This window comes from Lepisosteus oculatus, chromosome 18 (genome assembly GCF_040954835.1).
Source record: "Lepisosteus oculatus isolate fLepOcu1 chromosome 18, fLepOcu1.hap2, whole genome shotgun sequence".
Classification (NCBI taxonomy): Eukaryota; Metazoa; Chordata; class Actinopteri; order Semionotiformes; family Lepisosteidae; genus Lepisosteus; species Lepisosteus oculatus.
In genome coordinates, this window is record NC_090713.1 from 19,385,214 (window position 1) to 19,403,168 (window position 17,955).

At 50.1% G+C, this 17,955-nt stretch overlaps 1 protein-coding gene across 4 annotated transcripts in view; it reads right to left on the reverse strand.

Moving 5' to 3' along the window:
- Positions 1 to 17,955, reverse strand: part of ltbp3 (latent transforming growth factor beta binding protein 3) — a 101,974-nt gene that overhangs the window by 33,434 nt on the left and 50,585 nt on the right. For 3 of the 4 annotated variants that reach the window (XM_069180277.1, XM_069180275.1, XM_069180274.1), the window contains exons 9-17: positions 17,697 to 17,710; positions 16,817 to 16,904; positions 13,360 to 13,455; positions 11,936 to 12,061; positions 10,356 to 10,487; positions 8,232 to 8,360; positions 6,766 to 6,885; positions 1,719 to 1,841; positions 1,490 to 1,612 (exon numbers count right to left, since the gene is read on the reverse strand). In XM_069180277.1, coding sequence (XP_069036378.1) covers positions 1,490 to 1,612; positions 1,719 to 1,841; positions 6,766 to 6,885; positions 8,232 to 8,360; positions 10,356 to 10,487; positions 11,936 to 12,061; positions 13,360 to 13,455; positions 16,817 to 16,904; positions 17,697 to 17,710 — 951 coding nt within the window. The remainder of the gene's footprint in view (positions 1 to 1,489; positions 1,613 to 1,718; positions 1,842 to 6,765; positions 6,886 to 8,231; positions 8,361 to 10,355; positions 10,488 to 11,935; positions 12,062 to 13,359; positions 13,456 to 16,816; positions 16,905 to 17,696; positions 17,711 to 17,955) is intronic. The other variant, XM_069180276.1, reaches the window with a different exon arrangement.

Here is a 17,955-nt window from a genome sequence, read left to right on the forward strand (position 1 = left end):
CCACTGGCAGCCCCCCCCCTGAAGCTCAGCAGGTGTGAGCGTGGTCAGTACCTGGAGGGGAGACTCCTGGGAAAGCTGAGGCTGCTGCTGGAAGAGGAGTTAGTGGGGCCAGTAGGGGGCACTCACCCCATGGCCTGTGTGCCTCAGTATAGTGATGGGGATACTTTTAAAAAGGCACCGATGAGTCATAAAACCGAGGTCCTGACTCTCTGTGATCATTAAAAATCCCAGGGCGTTTCTCGAGAAGAGTAGGGGTGTAACCCTGGTGTCCTGGCCAAATTTCCCCCCTGGCCTTTACCCATCATGGCCTCCTAATAACCCCCCTCTCTGAACTGGCTCCATCACTCTGCTCTCCTCCCCACTGAGAGCTGGGGTGTGGGGACCGTTCTGGTGCACTATGGCTGCCGTCGCATCATCCAGGTGGGGCTGCACACTGGTGGTGGGGGGAGGGGATCCCCATTACCTGTAAAGTGCTTTGAGTGGAGTGTCCAGACAAGCGCTATATAAGTGTGAGCAATTATTATTATTGAAATGATTTGATCATGAGATACAGATGTTCTCTAGGTGAGAATTAAACAGAGATTGTGTCGGGAAGCTCAGGGCTGGTGCCACAGCTCGTTAATCAACCAAGTTCTAAAACAAAGGAAGGAGGCATACTCACACGAATATTTTTATTCTACAAGTGAACATCCCCGACCAATACAAGCTCTGAGTGTGTGGCTCATTCTTCCTTTATAATTCTACCTTGTTCCTGGCTGTTGTCCTAACTGTCTTCACAGACATGGTAAGGGTGTAACACTAGTTAAAGTGCGGGATAATATTCTGAGTGCAACAATAATATTGATAGACAAACTTGAACAATTTCGGACAGTGAAATGTTTTAATCTGATGATGCATGCATACGTTGAATACCCCCAATGCATTCCTAGTTTTAATCTGATGATGCATGCACACGATGGTATCGAAATCTCCAGAGATGTCTGACTTTTATGGGTTTACGGTCAAAGACTGCACAAGTCGTGTTAACTAACATAATACACCATTTCGGTTCAGTACAAAATGTTGTTCAGGAATGTTGTTCTACTGTTCTATGTGTGCTATAACTTCTCCATATGACCTCTCCATTGATAATGCATTTAAACGAAAAAAACAGTGTTGGTGAATTCTACATGCTATTACCCACAATTAGCAGTTTTGGTGCCAAACTACCCAAGCAAACTGGAAAAGTACCTAAATGCAATGGGCTGATGTCCGGTTATGATCGCTTGGAATGAAGCGAAGACTTTTACCTCCATTGAATGGGTATTGTAATGGGTGTCGCTTTCACGGGTGTTTTGCTTCTGAAAAAGAAATTTGGGCTCTAACTGCGCTCGTAAAGCTGGGGATGAGGGTGTCTATTGTCGGGACTCGTGCTTTCTTTCCCCCAGGTTATTTAGGCAGAGCTTTGCTGAAACGGGGTGAGAATGGGACAGGGCAGAGGGAGGCCTACCTTCGCAGTGGCTGCCCTCCTGCGTGGGCTGGTACCCGGGGTAACACTGGCAGTGGAAGGAGCCTTCGGTGTTGATGCAGTGCCCGTTGGCACAGAGCCGGGCATCCTCGCACTCGTTGATGTCTGTTGACAGGGAGCACAGTGGTGGTGGTGGGGGTGGGGATGGGAGTCACGGGCTGGCACAGACCATCACCACGGCGAAGGGGGGGGGGGAGTGGGCGGATCTCACCTCGGCAGCCCTTGCTGTCGGACTCGGGGACGAAGCCCTCGTGGCACAGGCAGCGGTAGGTGCCCACCAGGTTCTCGCAGTGGCCGTTGGGGCACACGCCGGGGGTCTGGCACTCGTTGATGTCTGCAAGATTCCAGCAAGGCGAGGGTTAACCCGCCTGCTTCCCCCCGCCCCCCCCCATGATTCCCTTCACCCACCCCGAAGAGAAACGTCAACCAGCCAAAATGTCAAGAGATCCGAGTCCAAGCCACCTGCCAATCCACCACATCAAACGCAGAACCACCTGGAAACATAACTATATTTTCTAAAAATATAGTTAAATATATAATAATAAAAATATTTTTATCATATTTATCTCTTTTATCTTTAAAAGAGGCTTCTTAAAGCACTTGACAGTAAGGGGAAGAAAAGCACACAGCTGGAGGAGAGAGCAGGATTAGACAATTAAAACAAAGGTTTGGAATACAGCAGGAAAGCAGAGGGACAGACACAGAACCCGTTAAATCAAACCCTTCTGAAGGAGAAGAAGCTGTGAGTTTGGATTTGAGGGAGTTTAGAGAAGGTGGCTCTCCGATATCCTTGGGGACAGAACTCCAGAGCTCTGGAGCGCAGCAGGAGAAGACCCTGTCATCCAAAATATTTACTTAACATTAGTTTGATTTAAATGTATATGGAAATGTTTCAAATATACATACTATCATGTACAAAATTATGTAAAATTATGTCTAAGACAGTTAACATTAATGTCAGTTTTCATGTCTGAAATTTCAGATTAAAATATCTAAAATTATACACTAGTGTTTCTACTTTTCTGCAGTATACTGTAGAACACTTATATTTTCAAATGGTCTTTTTTCATATAGATATAGATACGTGTTTAATACTGCAATGCTTCTGAAGTGTCCCTCTCCAGACATGTTCCTGCCGATTTTATCAGCGATTGTCAAATTGTGAAAAATGAGGAGATCTGACTGGTTACTTGGATAAGTGCCCGTAAGACAGTAAGGATCAGCGGTGGAATGGAACTGGCTAGGGAACTGGCCCTCCTTGAGGGCTGGAGTCGGCCTATCCTGATGAAAACCGTCAATCCACGCCCATCATCCTTGTTGAAAGAGCAGCCCATTTGTGATTGATTAAAATCATCAGGAAAAATAGGATATACACCTTCCAACTGAACAGGATAATTACTAAATTAAGCACCTTACATTGGGCTTTTATAAATTTTCAAAAAGTCCATGTATTTTGACATATATACGTTATTAGTATATTGACTTCAGTGGGACACTTTTCCGATCAACAGTGCAAAGGTGCTCCTTTAACTGGCAGAGGTTAAGCAAACAGTGATCAGGAATAGTCTGTAAAAATGGTGGCGATGCACAGTGTTAATCTGCAGGAAAATGACCAGCGTAGACAGTTTATTCAGTACGCTGGTTTACGTTGTGCAAACTGTTTTTTGGCATCTCCTTTTGACCTACTTCCAGAAACATCAGCTGAATTGATAACTAATCCCACTTATAAGAACATAAAAACAATCTAAGTGAGGAGATTGGCACTTTTGCCCCGTTAGGTTAATGAATCCCAGGATCTCCTCCAGCTGTCTTGAAAGAAGCCGGGGAACCGCCTTCAACGGCATGGCTGGGTAGCTTGTTCCACGCCCCCACCACCCTTTGTGAAAAGCAGCGTCTCCACACCCGGCACTGGGCAATAAGAGCAGCCCTGGCCCGGCAGACTTTGCAATAAATGTACTGTGGTAGGAACACTAGAGTCAAAAAGCCCCGAGATTATTATCGAGGGAAACGTGCAGAGGCAGTGTCTGGCTGAAAAAGAAAAGACCCTTAATTTACGAAGAGAAAGACGAAACTGTCGGAAGAGCCCAGCGTCCCACGCCATGTTTCAGACAGCTCCCAGCATCCCCTCGAAACAGGCCACGTCTATTCTACAGAGGAAGGAAACAACGTTACTGCACGTGCAGGCTGCTCCGCATTCCCCTGGAGAGAGAAGGTTATCCAGCACCCTGCCTCCTCCCTCCCGCTGGATTGCACTCACTGGCCAAAATATTAGGAACCCCCTCAACGGGTTCGGGCTTCGGCAGCAGGAACAACCAGAAATGGACTCGAAACACTTGCCGCCCGATGTTCCCCCGCAGGATCCCCTTCAGTCCAGGTTGTGAGGAGTGGGGGGTTGGACTGCCGGCCCGCCTGGATCCCGCTGGGGATCAAAGTCCGTTTTACCGCTCCTCGAGGCCCAACCACACCTTGCCGGCCACCGTGGGTGCACGGCAGGGCCCGGCCTCCTGCAGATATACCCTTCCCGGATTCGCAATCCAGTCGGGTCGAAGCCGAGCAGAGCGGGGGGCGACACCAAGCCCGAGGTTGGCATGTGCGGCGGCCCAATTAGCGCCGTGCCGGACCAGGATGGCGAGACGAAATCGAGCGAGCGAGCGAGCCTCTCCCTGCCCCCTGCCCAGCTACCCACTCCCCAGCACCCGCAGCTTAGCCTGCTCAGGGTAACACACCGGAGCCAACGCTCCAGGTTCTGTGTCAGCAGTGCTGGGAATGACAGGCCGGAGACGACTTTGCAGGCTCTCTGACAGTTTTATCCTTCATTACAGTGGGGCGTGCTGATCACAGAGGCAGAGAGAGACTGCAGGCATTCGCTGCACAGCAGAGGAGGGATTCATGTTCTTTATTTTAGCTGATTACTATCAGTTTGTGTTTGCATTTGTTCGTCTCAGTTGATCGGTTTTATTGTGCTTAACTTAAAGCTAACGCATTAGTACTTGAATTATCCGATAAGGGAGGGTTTCTGATGTCTTTGAGCCAATCAATCTATATACTGCAGTACACGATGGTGTAATTACGGTACAGGGGGGTGAATTTGGCTGTTCGCAACAGTTCACTGCACCGGACCTTCGTGGTTGTGGAGACCCTGCTGTATCCCAACACTGCGGACAGCGAGCGCGGAGTGTCGCCCGTATCGGAGCACATCCATCCGCTTCTGGAGCGAGACCTCCCCCAGCTAAAAGAGAAACCAGCCGAGAGAGGTCAAGAAAAGGCCACCCGAAACCCAGAAGGCGGAGTGTGTGCATGCAGACCCCAGCGCAGGAGCCCAGCTGCCCCCAGCGTGTCAGCTTAGAGAGGGAGACCCGGCCCGACCGAGCAGGTCCCGACGCAAACTGGCCACCCCATTCGTCACACGAGCGAGTTCAACCTGCCCGATACGTGCATCGTGGGATTGCTCAGCAACTGCCTCGTCTTCCGCCACCAGCAATGACCTACTGTATGAATCACACTCACCTCTTCAGGCTGAATAACTTACTGGATCATTTTTCTTTATTAGCTCCTTATCTGCGCAGCACTGCGGCACAGTGGTCAGCATTGCTGCCTCATACATAGCTCTGGAGCCCTTCAATTCTGGCCTTGTGGTGCTGTCTGTGTGGAGTTTGCATGTTCTCCCCGTGTTCCATGTCTCCTAAGGGGGCTCCGATTTCCTCCTGCACTCCAGAGACATGCTGGGAAATGCCTTGGCTTCTGGGAAACCGTGCTCTGGTGTGTCTGTGTCTGTGTCTGTGTCTGTGTCTGTGTCTGTGTCTGTGTCTGTGTCTGTGCTCTCTCTGCACTGCGAGCGAATCTCACAGTCTTGTGCCTTGGTCTGAAAACCTCACGCATTTGCGTCGTGTACTGGGTTGACTAAAAAAAAGCGATGAACGGAAAATTGTGAAATTGTTGTGGAGACGAGCGATTCCATTAATTAAGCCATGTGTTTCCGTTCCTGAAAAAAAGGGGGAACTATCGATATGAATAATGCGCTATTAATATTTTTGATGGAAAATTTCACACATTAGGGATTTGGACCCTGGAGAGCTGCGTTGGTCGTCAATGAAGAAAAAAACACAGTTTCCACGCAGCTGAATCACTGGGTCACAGACAAATACTGTGTACCTTCGTCCCCCTGTCACTTCATTTTCAAAACGCGTGGGTTTCCTCCCACAGTCCAAAGGCATGCTGGGAGGTGAACTGGCTTCTGGGAAAACTGACCCTGGTGGGGTGTGTGTGTGTGTGTGTGTGTGTGTGTGTGTGTGTGTGTGTGTGCGCCCTGTGATGGACTGGTGTCCCACCCAGGGTGTACCCTGCCTTGCACCCGTTTCTTCCCAGGAAAGGTGTCACCGTGCCACCTTCCTAATATTCCCAAATTCCTTCAAAAGCTGCTATGGGATGACCAGTGTGCGCCGGGGGGGGGGGGGTTGGGGGCAGGAGGCAGGCAGGGAGCTGGATCCGAGAGTACGTGCCTGGACTCCGCTGGGTAACGCTCCGGCTCGTGACACTGTGGGCAGCTGCAAACAGATGCATACGTCAGTGCGTGTCCAGAAGTGCCGTCACTACAGCAGCAAGAGAGGAATGCCCACCCACCTGCTGGTTTCCATTCCAGCCGGGCCTAATGGGGCCTTAATGGAAGTAACAGCTGGGTTGACGGGTGTCTCTGCAGGTTTTCTACATAAGAAGTGACTTGGCTTTTGAAAGGCAGTGGATAAAAGCCGGACCTCCGACGCATGACAGGGCAGAAAGGGGTTCAAATGGATCCCCCTGATTAAGTCACTTCCGGGCTGAAATGAAAACCCGGCAGGTGTGAGTGCTAGGGCTTCCTGGATCAGGATTGGGGAAAAGACGAAAACGGCTGGATTCCAGCTAAAGGAGCAGAGGGAATCATCTGGATTGCTGCCGTTGGCTGCGCCAGAGGAGTTCTGCGATGTGGACAGTGAGGCTTCTGCGATCCGGGTATCAGTAAACCAGAGATGAGCATCACTAGCTGGTAGGAACAGCCTGCCATCCCGTACTCCTATATCCGACTGGGCCAGTGCCCGTTCTTAGCGACTGCTCAGCCCTGTACCGCAAAACGCGATCTGACTTGGCCTTTAACGATGCAGAGCAGCTCTTCATCTGTCGGCTCTGCTCTCACACCAGGCTGCCGAGAAACAGGAGGACGAGACAAAAAAAAGAGACGATTTTGGGGGTCCGGGCCTCGGACAGTCGGGATGGGGGGGGCTCACCGTAACAGATGCCGTCTTTGGCGCGGTGCCCGGGGGGGCAGGGTACGCACTCGTAGGAACCGGGCGTGTTCTCGCACTGCTCGTTGGGGCAGGTGTGGGGGTCCAGACACTCGTCGATATCTGGAACCACAGCAGAGGGAGCATCTTCGTTAAAACTGGGGCGGGGGGGGGGACACACCGCTGCCCACTCTTCAAGCTTTCCTGAACCCCGTCTTTGGAATTCGCCAGGTCGCGGCAGAGCAGGGCGCCCCCGATCTCGTGCTTATACTGGTAATAAACGTTAAAAGTAGCTTCTTAAAGTTTCTTTACAGTAAGGGCACAGTGAGAGGAGACTGGAGGATTAGACAATTACAGTGAGGTTTTGGAATACAGCAGGAAAGCAGAGGGACAGACACAGAGCCAGTTAAATTAAAACCCTTCTGAAGAAGGAGGAGGTTTGGAGTCTGGATCCGAAAGCGCTCAGGCGAGGTGACTCTCTCCTACTCTTGGGGACAGAACTCCAGAGCTCTGGGGCACAGCAGGAGAAGACCCTGATCTCGCGCTTATACTGGTAATAAAACTTTAAAAGTGGCTTCTGAAAGGTACTTTACAGTAAGGACACAGTGAGAGGAGACTGCAGGATGAGACCATTACAGTGAGGTTTTGGAATACAGTCGGAAAGCAGAGGGACAGACACAGAGCCAGTCTGGATTTGAGGGAGTTTAGAGAAGGTGGCTCTCCGATATCCTTAGGGACAGAACTCCAGAGCTCTGGGGTGCAGCAGGAGAAGACCCTGTCGCCCCCAGAGTGTAGATAGGCTTGGGGGACAGACAGGAGACCAGAGGCTGTGAGGTGGGGAGGAGGAAGACAGTAACTCAGACAGGTACGGAGGTGCCGGGCCATGCAGAGCCCTACAGGCGAGCAGGAGGATTTTGTAGTCGACACGAAACCTGACAGGAAGCCAGTGCGGGGACTCCAGGACAGGAGTGATGTGATCACTGGCCCACGGACCTGGTCAGGATTCTGGCTGCCGAACTCTGGGCAGACTGGAGTTTGCCCAGTGTGGATTTAGAAACCCCAGTGAGCAGAGCATTCCAGTACTCAATTCAAGACGAGTCCAACGTGTTTTCAGCAACAGTCGAAGACAACACAGGACGTAGTCTGGCAATACTGCTGGGGGGGGGGGGGGGATGATGTTTTTACAATATTTTGCACATGCAGATGAAACGTCACCGCCCCTTCAACCCCCCACCGAGGTCTTCAATTTAGAATGTAATTCAAGTACAGCGCCGTCCGCAGACTGGGTGGTGGAAAAACGGAAAGTTAGATCAAAAGAAAAATTTAGAAAAAAGGAAGAGATGAATGAGAATGCTAAAGAGAAATAAAGCAGAAATGCGAGCCAAACCGAGAATGAGACGGCGACGAGAGAGGAAGGGAAGCGTGTTGTTATTGTTCAAGATGGCGGAGTGGAGGGGGGGCTCGCTTACCCTCGCAGACGGGGTGCCGGTGGGACTTGCTCTTGTAGCCCTCGTAGCACTCGCACCTGTAGCCGCCGGGCAGGTTGACGCAGCGCCCGCTCTCCCCGCAGGGGTTGTGCTTGACGCACTCGTTCACGTCTGGGGGGGGGGGGGGGGGACGGGACAGAGAGGAGACTCAAGAGCCGTCCGCTGTCCGACGACTGGAAATCTCCCCCCTCTCATAAAAACAAACTACCGATTTCGGCAGAGCGTCCGTGAGAGGGAAAAAAAAAACCAGCCCGTTGTTTCTGCGTTTGTAGAGGGGCTTCGCCGCGTATTAAACGCGCCTGCGAGACGTATTTCATCGGGAGTTAACGAGAAAGTTCTGTCCAGGTGCCTGATTGTGGGGGTGCGTAGACCCCCTCCCCGGGGGGGGGCACTTTCACTCCGAAACGTGCAAAAAGAGCGGGAAACGCCGATGGAATGAGGTCGACTGACGTGACGCACTTGAAATTAGTCTTCATGGCCGAACCCCCGTGATGGATGGGGCGCCCGTCGCTGCGATACCTCTAGTTTCTGGAACAGCGGAGCGTTTCAAGATGGCGTTCAGGGGGAGAGGCTGAGGAGGAATTGTGAGTTTTTCCATGACCTGAATGTTCCGTTATGACATTATTTATTATAATTATAATATAGGTGGGTAGCTGCATCAGCATGCGTAGGCTGCAAAGGAACAAGTGATTCCAGGCTGAAAAAAAAAGAAGAAAGAGAGCACAACGTTTCGGCCGCGGAGCCTTCTTCAGGTGTGAGAAAGTTACCTTTGCCTACTGGCCTGTCTTTCTCACACCAGAAGAGGGCTCCACAGCCGAAACGTTGTTTTCTTTCTTCTCTTTTTTTCAGTATGGAATAAACCTATTACTTGTTCCTAATAATAATATATAATATAATAATGTAACACTACAGGGTTCAGGTGGACACCCTCACCACTGCCACCATATGCGTTACACTGATGTTATATATATGACATATCATATGAATGTTGACTACAGAAATATAAGGACGTAACACTAGTTGTTTAGACTTCGGTAATAATTTAAGAACAGCTAATAAGGTGGTTTTTTTTTTTAAGTTTAAGAATTTTGATATGAGTAGTACCGGGAAGAGAAAAGACAGTGCTGGGTCGTCGAAAGAGAAGTCTAAGATACCTCCATCGTGTATGTATAGCACTACAAGAAAATCAATGGCAACCAATGAGAAAAGCGAAGCAACTGGAGGTGATGTGGGGAAAAAATAATGGAGATGCACTCGTACGTACGCAAGAGGAGCTCCAGACCAACGTCTCGGAGTAGATGTAATACCGTCGGAATTGAAGGTCTTAAAAATAGTCCATGGACTGTGTGTTTAAAGAGGTTGAGGAATTGAAGAATGAAGTTTTGAAATGAGTAAATACTGAACAAGAAAAGCAGATTTAAAGACCTTGAATTGGGGGAACAAAAAAAGTTTGTAGTACAGCTGCTACAGAGGCGTATGATTATTGATCTGGAGCACCTAGAGAATGCTGTTCCAGCTCGTTTCTCGTGAGTCACTAGTGTGTCCCTCCTTCGTGGGGCCCTAAAGATTTCGTAGGTCCCCAGTCTCTGTGCCTGCGGTGCCTCATGGGAAAATCCGGCGCTGGTTCTGCCATGCAGTAGTTTCCGTTTTACGTTGTCGTGCAGATTTGTTTTTATCGTGGTGTCAGTGTAAGAAAAGTTTTAACTGACCTCTGACCCCAACAGGAGTGTTGTGGTGTCTGGGGATGGGGTTTTTCTTTTTTTTTCTCTTCATTTGTCCCTGATAAAGTTTGATAACCGGCCAGGGTTATCACGTTTTTTTTTAACCTTCCCCGAGTGAAGGAAAGCTTAGGTTAGGAAATTAGTTCAATTGTACTGGAGGTTGATAGGCTTGCTGGCACAGAATACTTTTAAGACATACTTTAAAAGTCTCAGCTAAAACTGTTTTTTTTTGTTGAAATCAAATTATTTGCGCGTATTTCCCATCCTATCCTGGCTTCGCGTATTTTTCGTTGAGTATTTGTGACGTTTTCCTGCTTCAAAAGGGCTGGTCTTTCCTGGGTCTTGCCCCAGGTGGTAATTAAGGGACACCCCCCCCCCCCCTTACCTGCACAGGTGCGCTTGCCAAGGTGAATCTGCAGCTTGTAGCCATGGTTACAGCGGCAGGTGTAGGACCCGCCCGTGTTGATGCACTGGCCCCGCCCACTGCCGCAGGGCTCCGCCTCGCACTCGTTGTCGTCTGAAACCGAGAAGGCCTCCTCATTTCATCGCCTGGACCACAGTTAGTGCCCCCCCCCCTCCGGTGCAGTCAAACAGGCAGGCATCTAGTGGGATCTTTCCTCTTACTGGGCGTCCTGGCCTTTACCCATCATGGCCTCCTAATAACCCCCCTCTCTGAACTGGCTCCATCACTCTGCTCTCCTCCCCACTGAGAGCTGGGGTGTGGGGAGCGGACTGGCGCCTCATCCAGGTGGGGGTACACACTGCTGGGGGTGGAGGGGGGATCCCCAGGACCTGGAAAGAGCTCTGGGTGGAGGGTCCAGGAAAGGCGATATAGAAGTGTGAGCATTATTATTAATATTATTACTCCTATCCGTGCCCCTGTGGTTGTCACCCCCAAGTGCCACCATGCCTGTGGGCAGCCCCCTCTCCCCCACGGCGTGCCCACTCTTCAGGAGGTGGTCACAAGCTCCACTGCGCCTAACGGGAGGAGCAGCACCTGTTGAAGGACTTTGCTGAAGTCATCAAACAGCGGGCAAAAACGACAGGCGTCACCATTCAGCTGAAAGAGAACAGAGACCCTGGCTGCCCAGTGCCCAGCATAGTGCTAACTGTGAGCTGGCAGTTAAACGAATCCTGGTCCATCCATCCATTGTCTAACCACTCTATCCAGTACGGGCTCGTGCGGGAGCTGGAGCCTATCCCAGCATGCAACAGGCGTAAGGCGGGGTACACCCTGGACTGGATACCAGTCCGTCACAGCGCGTGCCCACAGACACACCTGGCCGATTGCCCCAGAAGCCGATTAATCTCCCAGCCTGCCTTTGCACCGTAGGACGCGAGCATGGCGAGACCATGCAGACTCCACACAGACAGCACCCCCAGGTCTGGAATTGAACCAAGGTCCCCAGCGCCGCCAGGCAGCAGTGCTGACCCAGGGTTCATTACGCTGTCACCAGGTCCCTGTCTGAGCTCAACCTCTGCCTTCCCAGACCGACCCACCCGGGACCAACGTTCCCTCTAATTTCTAATGGCCTGCGCACGCAGAAATTTAAAGTTGTGCAAATTTCTTCCCCAGTGACAAAAACCTTGTGCGCACTAAATTGAGCGTATGTCAAATTGTAAACCTGAAATTATTTTTTTGTTAATATAGCCATCCTCATAGAAGCATAGAGATCCAAAAGATCCGGGACAGCAATTCCATGAGCCCAGTCATAGAGACCGAGTGTCCGTGCGGACAGGAGCAGGGAGGTACGAGACTACAAGAACATCGATATTGATGATCAAGTAGCAAAAATAATGCACACAACTTTTTGTGTGCAATTCAATTTCCTATGTGCACTGATTTCATGACCTGTGTGCGCACGGGCACACGCGCACGGCTAAGAGGGAATGTTGCCCAGGACTCTCTGAGAGCCAGGGGCAGCCCTGGCTGTTCTTGTGAGCGGCGGGGCACGGGCTCCTCACCCACACAGTACTTCCTCTGGGCGTGAGCCTTGTACCCAGTGTTGCAGAGGCAGGCGAAGCCGTTGGCAGAGTTGATGCATTCTCCGTGGCCACAGATGTTCCTGTTCAGCCTGCATTCGTCCGTCTCTGGACAGGGGAAAACACAGAAGGGGGGGGGGGGACCCACAAACAATTAGTAACGGAGCAGCTGATGATCACAAGCTTTCAGGCACAAAAAAAAAACAGAGGGCACAAGCAGAAATTATGAGGAAGTGCATTTAAATGAAACAAGCTCCCATGGTGTTGAAGCAGATAGCCTGGCTGCAGTAAGGAAAGACTTTCTTTACACAAAGGGTGGTGGGAGTGTGGAACAAGCTGCCTAGCCATGTTGTTGGAGCAGGTAGCCTGGATCCCACAATGAGGAAAGACTCTCTTCTTTACACGGAGGGTGGTGGGAGTGTGGCACAAGCTGGCCAGTCACGTTCGTGAAGCAGATAGCCTGCTTTCTTTCAAGAATCAGCTGGAAGAGGTCCTGCAGTTAGGAAAGACTTTCTTTACACAAAGGGTGGTGGAAGAGTGAAACTAGCCATGTTGTTGGAGCAGGTAGCCTGGATCCTGCAATTAGGAAAGACTCCCTTCCTTACACAAAGGGTGGTGGGAGTGTGGAACAAGCTGCCTAGCCATGCTGTTGAAGCCGATGTCCTGGATGTTTTCAAGAAACAGTTTGGCTCAACAGGGCAAAAAGCAAGGTATGCTTTAAACACTTATGGAAATTCAAGTAGGTAGCTGCGTCAGCACACATAGGCTGCAAAGGAACATGCTGAAAAGAGAAGAAAAGAAACACAACGTTTTGGTTGTGGAGCCTTCCTCGGGTGTCACACATAGCCAAAATGTGTTCTAACCAACTCCTGTTCACCAGCAGCCATAACACCCTGCAACTCACCACTGGCAGCCCCACTGGAGCTCAGCAGGTGTGAGTCTGGTCAGTACCTGGAGGGGAGACTCCTGGGAAAGCTGAGGCTGCTGCTGGAAGAGGTGTTAGTGGGGCCAGCAGGGGGCACTCACCCTGTGGTCTGTATGGGGTCCTAATGCCTCAGTATAGTGACGGGGACACTAGACTGTAAACAGGCGCCGTCCTTCGGATGAAACGTAAAACCGAGGTCCTGAGTCTCTGTGGTCATTAAAAATCCCAGGGTGTTTCTCGAGAAGAGAAGGGGTGTTACCCCGGTGTCCTGGCCAAAATTCCCCCTGGCCTTTACCCATCATGGCCTCCTAATAACCTCCTCTCTGAACTGGCTCCATCACTCTGCTCTCCTCCCCACTGAGAGCTGGTGTTTTTGCAGCACAGGCTGCGTAAGGCCATGAAGCCCTTAACGCAGCTATCCCAGTGCCTCGAAGCTCCGGGTTCGAACCGGAACGGGAAGTTCAAAGGACAGTGGACTCACGGGTGAACTTGGTCTGCCCGATCTCCATTGGCATCTTGGGGTGCGGTTCCGCCGGCACGTTCACCACGGGAGAAAGGGTGGGCCTGGACATGACCTCTGCAAGAGACACAGGACACATGCGAAGAGCTCAGGGTCAGCACGCCTGAGATCTGTTCCCGCATGAGCAGGTGAACACAGCCTGCAGATGATATAAAATGGCTGAAGTGTAAATAGTGGTTGTTGTTAGTGGAAGCAAAAGAATGATCATCAGTAAATATGAACGTTTATTATATATAAACTGTATACTGCCCATGGGAGAGAGCTATGTGCTTGAAGCGCTTTGTTGCTATTTTCTGCCTGCATCAAGACATCCTCGTGTTCTTCTTGGTACTGAAGTGCTGTTCATCATATCGGGCTCATTGCGTCTGTTTTCCACTTCCGCTTTCTAACTGCTTCTTCCAATTCTGGGTCGCAGGGGGAGCTGGAGTCTATCCCAGCAAGCCCTGGTGCAATTCAGGGTAGACCCTGGACAGGACACCAGTTCATCACAGGGCACACACAGACCAGGGGCCAATCGTCCCTGAAGCCAATTAGCCTGTATTTGGAGAGTGGGAGGAAACCCACACATTTTGAAGATGATGTGACAGGCGGCGTAGGTACATAGTATTTGTCTGACCTGATGATGCAGCTTTTGTTTTCTGCGTCAGTTACTAACACAGCTCTCTCTAGGGTGCAAGACTCGAATGCACAAGATTTTTGGTCGATTATTGCGATAACAAGCTAGTTGAGGTGTGGGATTAATGAACGTCTTGCCAACAAGTTCACAACTTTACATTCGTCGCTTCATATTTTTTAACCAATCTGGAGGACTTGAGGCACGTGCGGGAGATTTTCAGACTCGGGTGAGAGACTGGGATATTCATTCCCAAGGCAGAGACTTAAAGGGGGGGGCACAGTCCCAATTTTCTCAGACGTGTTATTAAATCTCAGTGACAAAACAAATTAGTTGACGGTGTAGAAAAAAATGACAAATTTAGAATTAAGTACAAAATTGCAAACTTTGTGAAAAGTACTGCAAGTTGCCATGTTGTCGAGAGTTCATGAGAATTGTGACATGAGTGGCCCTTCCTGCTCACTAGTCCCTGTCATGACTAATGTACTGAGATGTACGAGTGTATAAGTACAGGTTGTGCAGCAGACATTTCACTGCAGAAATGTTCCAGCATGATCCGCAGGCAGAGTTAACCAGTGAGGAGTATTTGTCAGTGACACCGTCTGGGAGAGGAGAGCAGTATTTCTACTGGATTAGAAGAGCTGGATTCACAAGCCTGCTTGTTTACAGGGTCACAGGGACCGTTCACCTCACCGGAAGTCCTGCTGCCTCGTTCTGAATCGTAAAACAACGCACTGCGCAGACCTGTCCTCTAGTTTGTGATGTGTAAAACTTCTGATTTTCATTACTGTGTACATTTTCATTTTTTTGCGATCTGAATTGCACTCCTCAATGCCGATTCATTCTAACCCCCTAAATATGAAAATAGCCTAGCAGTTCCCCTTTGAAGAGCTGGCCAGTGATTTCACGATGATGCATTTCAATAGGTCTCTCGATATGGGGCTCTTGTGCCCATTTTGTCAGCTTTCCGCCATTGGGCCAGGCGGCGCCGATGTTTCTCTCTACAACTGCGGGAAACAGTGCGGGCCCCAAGGAACTCTGGGATTGGAGCATGACTGAGGAGGACTGGCTCATTCTCGGGAGTAAAGAGATGAAGGAACCATACTCTTGGCCAAGAAGGAAATATCGAACATACCTGGGAAGCTAATGATCCATTGGTACTAATATACGCAAAATACAGAGAGCGTTATTAATGCAGGATTATTGGGGGTTGCGACGGCAGACATCTTGGGATACACAAGTGGCTTTATAGTGGCTTATCTTATTTTATCTTATTGACATGAGACCAGGGGTTAGCACAGTCCAAGTTGAAACATGAAGCTCCTATTTCTTGGCGTCTCAACTCCTTTTCTCCAAACTCTTATCGCGCCAAAACCAGGTGGATCCATCAGTCATAAAAAAAAGAGGGTGTTGGGTCTAAAAATCACACAACAGGCAGCCATACACTTCAACCCCCAATGGCACAGTCACAGACAAGGAGAAATGCTTCACCCCGTCTGCAACCACAACCAAGCTCAAACCACGTCTCGTCTCCTGAAGCCCTGCAGTACTCTCTTCCCTGCTGGAGATGTTTGTCTTCCTTGTTGACTTGGACTGGGCTGCAGCACAGATCCACTTCCGTTGAATTGAACGCTTGAGTTGAACTGTATTCTTGAGTCCCTACTCCAACCAGGACTTGCAGCGGTGAAGTTCGGGTGTTGAATCACTTGAAAGCATATAGTTCTATGCAGGGATGTTGTGCGTGGCCTCTCTTTATAGGCTTGCAGCTCTAAGCAGTTGTGGAGAGACCGGCGTCTACGCCTTTATCCTAGGATTTGGCCGAGGTTTCTTTTGGCCCTCTGCTAAAATCAACGGGCCCCGCCTGCTCTGGGCGCCGTTCCCCCAGCCACCTCACAGATCAGGTTGCTGTCCTGGGATACGCTGGCGGATGGGAAAACGCGCTGACTCGACGGATGAGCTGCTTGAAGCATAAAAAGCACATTCGCAAAGGAACTGGTTCCCCCCTCTAATGGAGACGAGAAAAGCAGTCGCACCTCCCTGCTGCACATACACATACACACACGTGCACATGCAGTACACATGCATGCACACACACACGTGCACATGCAGTACACATGCATGCACACACACGCGTGCACATACAGTATACACATGCACACACACGACTGCACACACACGTACACATGCATGCACATACACCCATGCATGCACACACACCCTTTGCACACATGTACATACAGTAGATACATGCACATATAATGCATGCATGCACACACGTGTACATACAGCACATACATGCACGTACAGTACACACTTGCATGCACACATGCAGTAACACACTCAGAAAATCTTTCATCCCATCTGCAATCACACTCTAGAACTATGTCTCATCACTCTGGTGCTATCTTCCTTGTTGGAAACTTATACAGTACATACTGTATATGCATGTACAAACACACACGCACATATATGTGCATACACACAGACACGCACATGTACATAGACGAACACATGCACATGTATAGTACATACACACACAAACACCCACGTACATGTACGAACACAAACATGCACAAACACAACCACAAGCAAGTACATATGCACAAACATGCACGCACATGTACACACACAGGCAAACACACACACACGGACACACCCACAAATGCACACGCGCACACACACCGCCAGGGTGAAAAGAAGAGAACGCACACAGGTCCACTCAGAGAGTAAAGCATCTCTCTGCTGCGGGCCCTGGGCAGTGTGAGTGTGTGTGTGTGAAGCAGGGGTGTGGGGGGCTGGCCGTACCTTGCAAGCGTGGACGGTGGGTGCTGCTGGACGCCGGCTGGACCACGGTGGTCGCCTCCGGGTCCTCAGAATCGTTCTTCCGGGGAGGCTGAGGGGAGAAAAAGCAGACAGAAGGATCAGACCGCAGCACTGCAGAGACAGGAGCAACATCACCGGACGCCCACAGACACCAAGAAAGCAAGGGTCTAAAGCCTACAGCAAACAGATACTTCCACTCCCATGCCCCTGTGCGCTGAGACAAACTATCAAGCGTCTAGCAAGCAGCTATCATCTCTACTGCCCCACCAGCATCTCTGATGGCTGTGTGCACTTTGGGAAGAGTCAGAACTTTATTATTTGAGAGGGTGGCTGTGGAGCCTGTAGCATTGCCACTTGGCATGTAGGCTATTAGTTCAAAAGAAATGACATAAGAAAAAATCACTTTATTGGCCATATACAATTTCTTGCATTAGCAATGTGTCTTTTCACAGACCCCAGCTTGCTCTCCATGAGACACACAGACAGGGAGAGAGAAGCTGGGGGTCAGAGCGCAGGGTTGGCCATTTGTACGGCACCCCTGGAGCAGTTGGGGTTAAGGGCCTTCCTCAGGGGCCCAACAGAGTAGGATTTCTCTGCCACCCACAGGATTCAAACCTGCCACCTTCCAGCCACAGGCGCAGATCCTTAGCCACATTGCCACCACTCCACCCTGCATCAGCTTATACACATGATAAAATACAAGCATGTATAGGCAAGCGTGCTAAGACCCACACATATCTGTCTATGTATGCCTAGTCTGTGCATATACAGTGAAACAAATGCAAAATCAAGCAGCCCGTTATAGTGAAAGCAGTACACAGCTCTGTGTGTGCTACAGTCAGCAGAGCATGCAAAGGCTTACCGTGGGTTTGCGATCTGTGGAGGAGAAACAGAGGAAAACAATTAATTTCATTCTCAGGTTACTAGTACATAAACAGATCCAGAGCACACCATTTCGTCAAGTTACTGGCGCACAGATAACAAGCACGTGACACACCGTTTCACCACGTTACTGTCGCACAGATAACGAGCACGTGACACACCATTTCACCACGTTACTGTCGCACAGATAATGAGTACGTGACACACCATTTGACCACGTTACTGTCGCACAGATAATG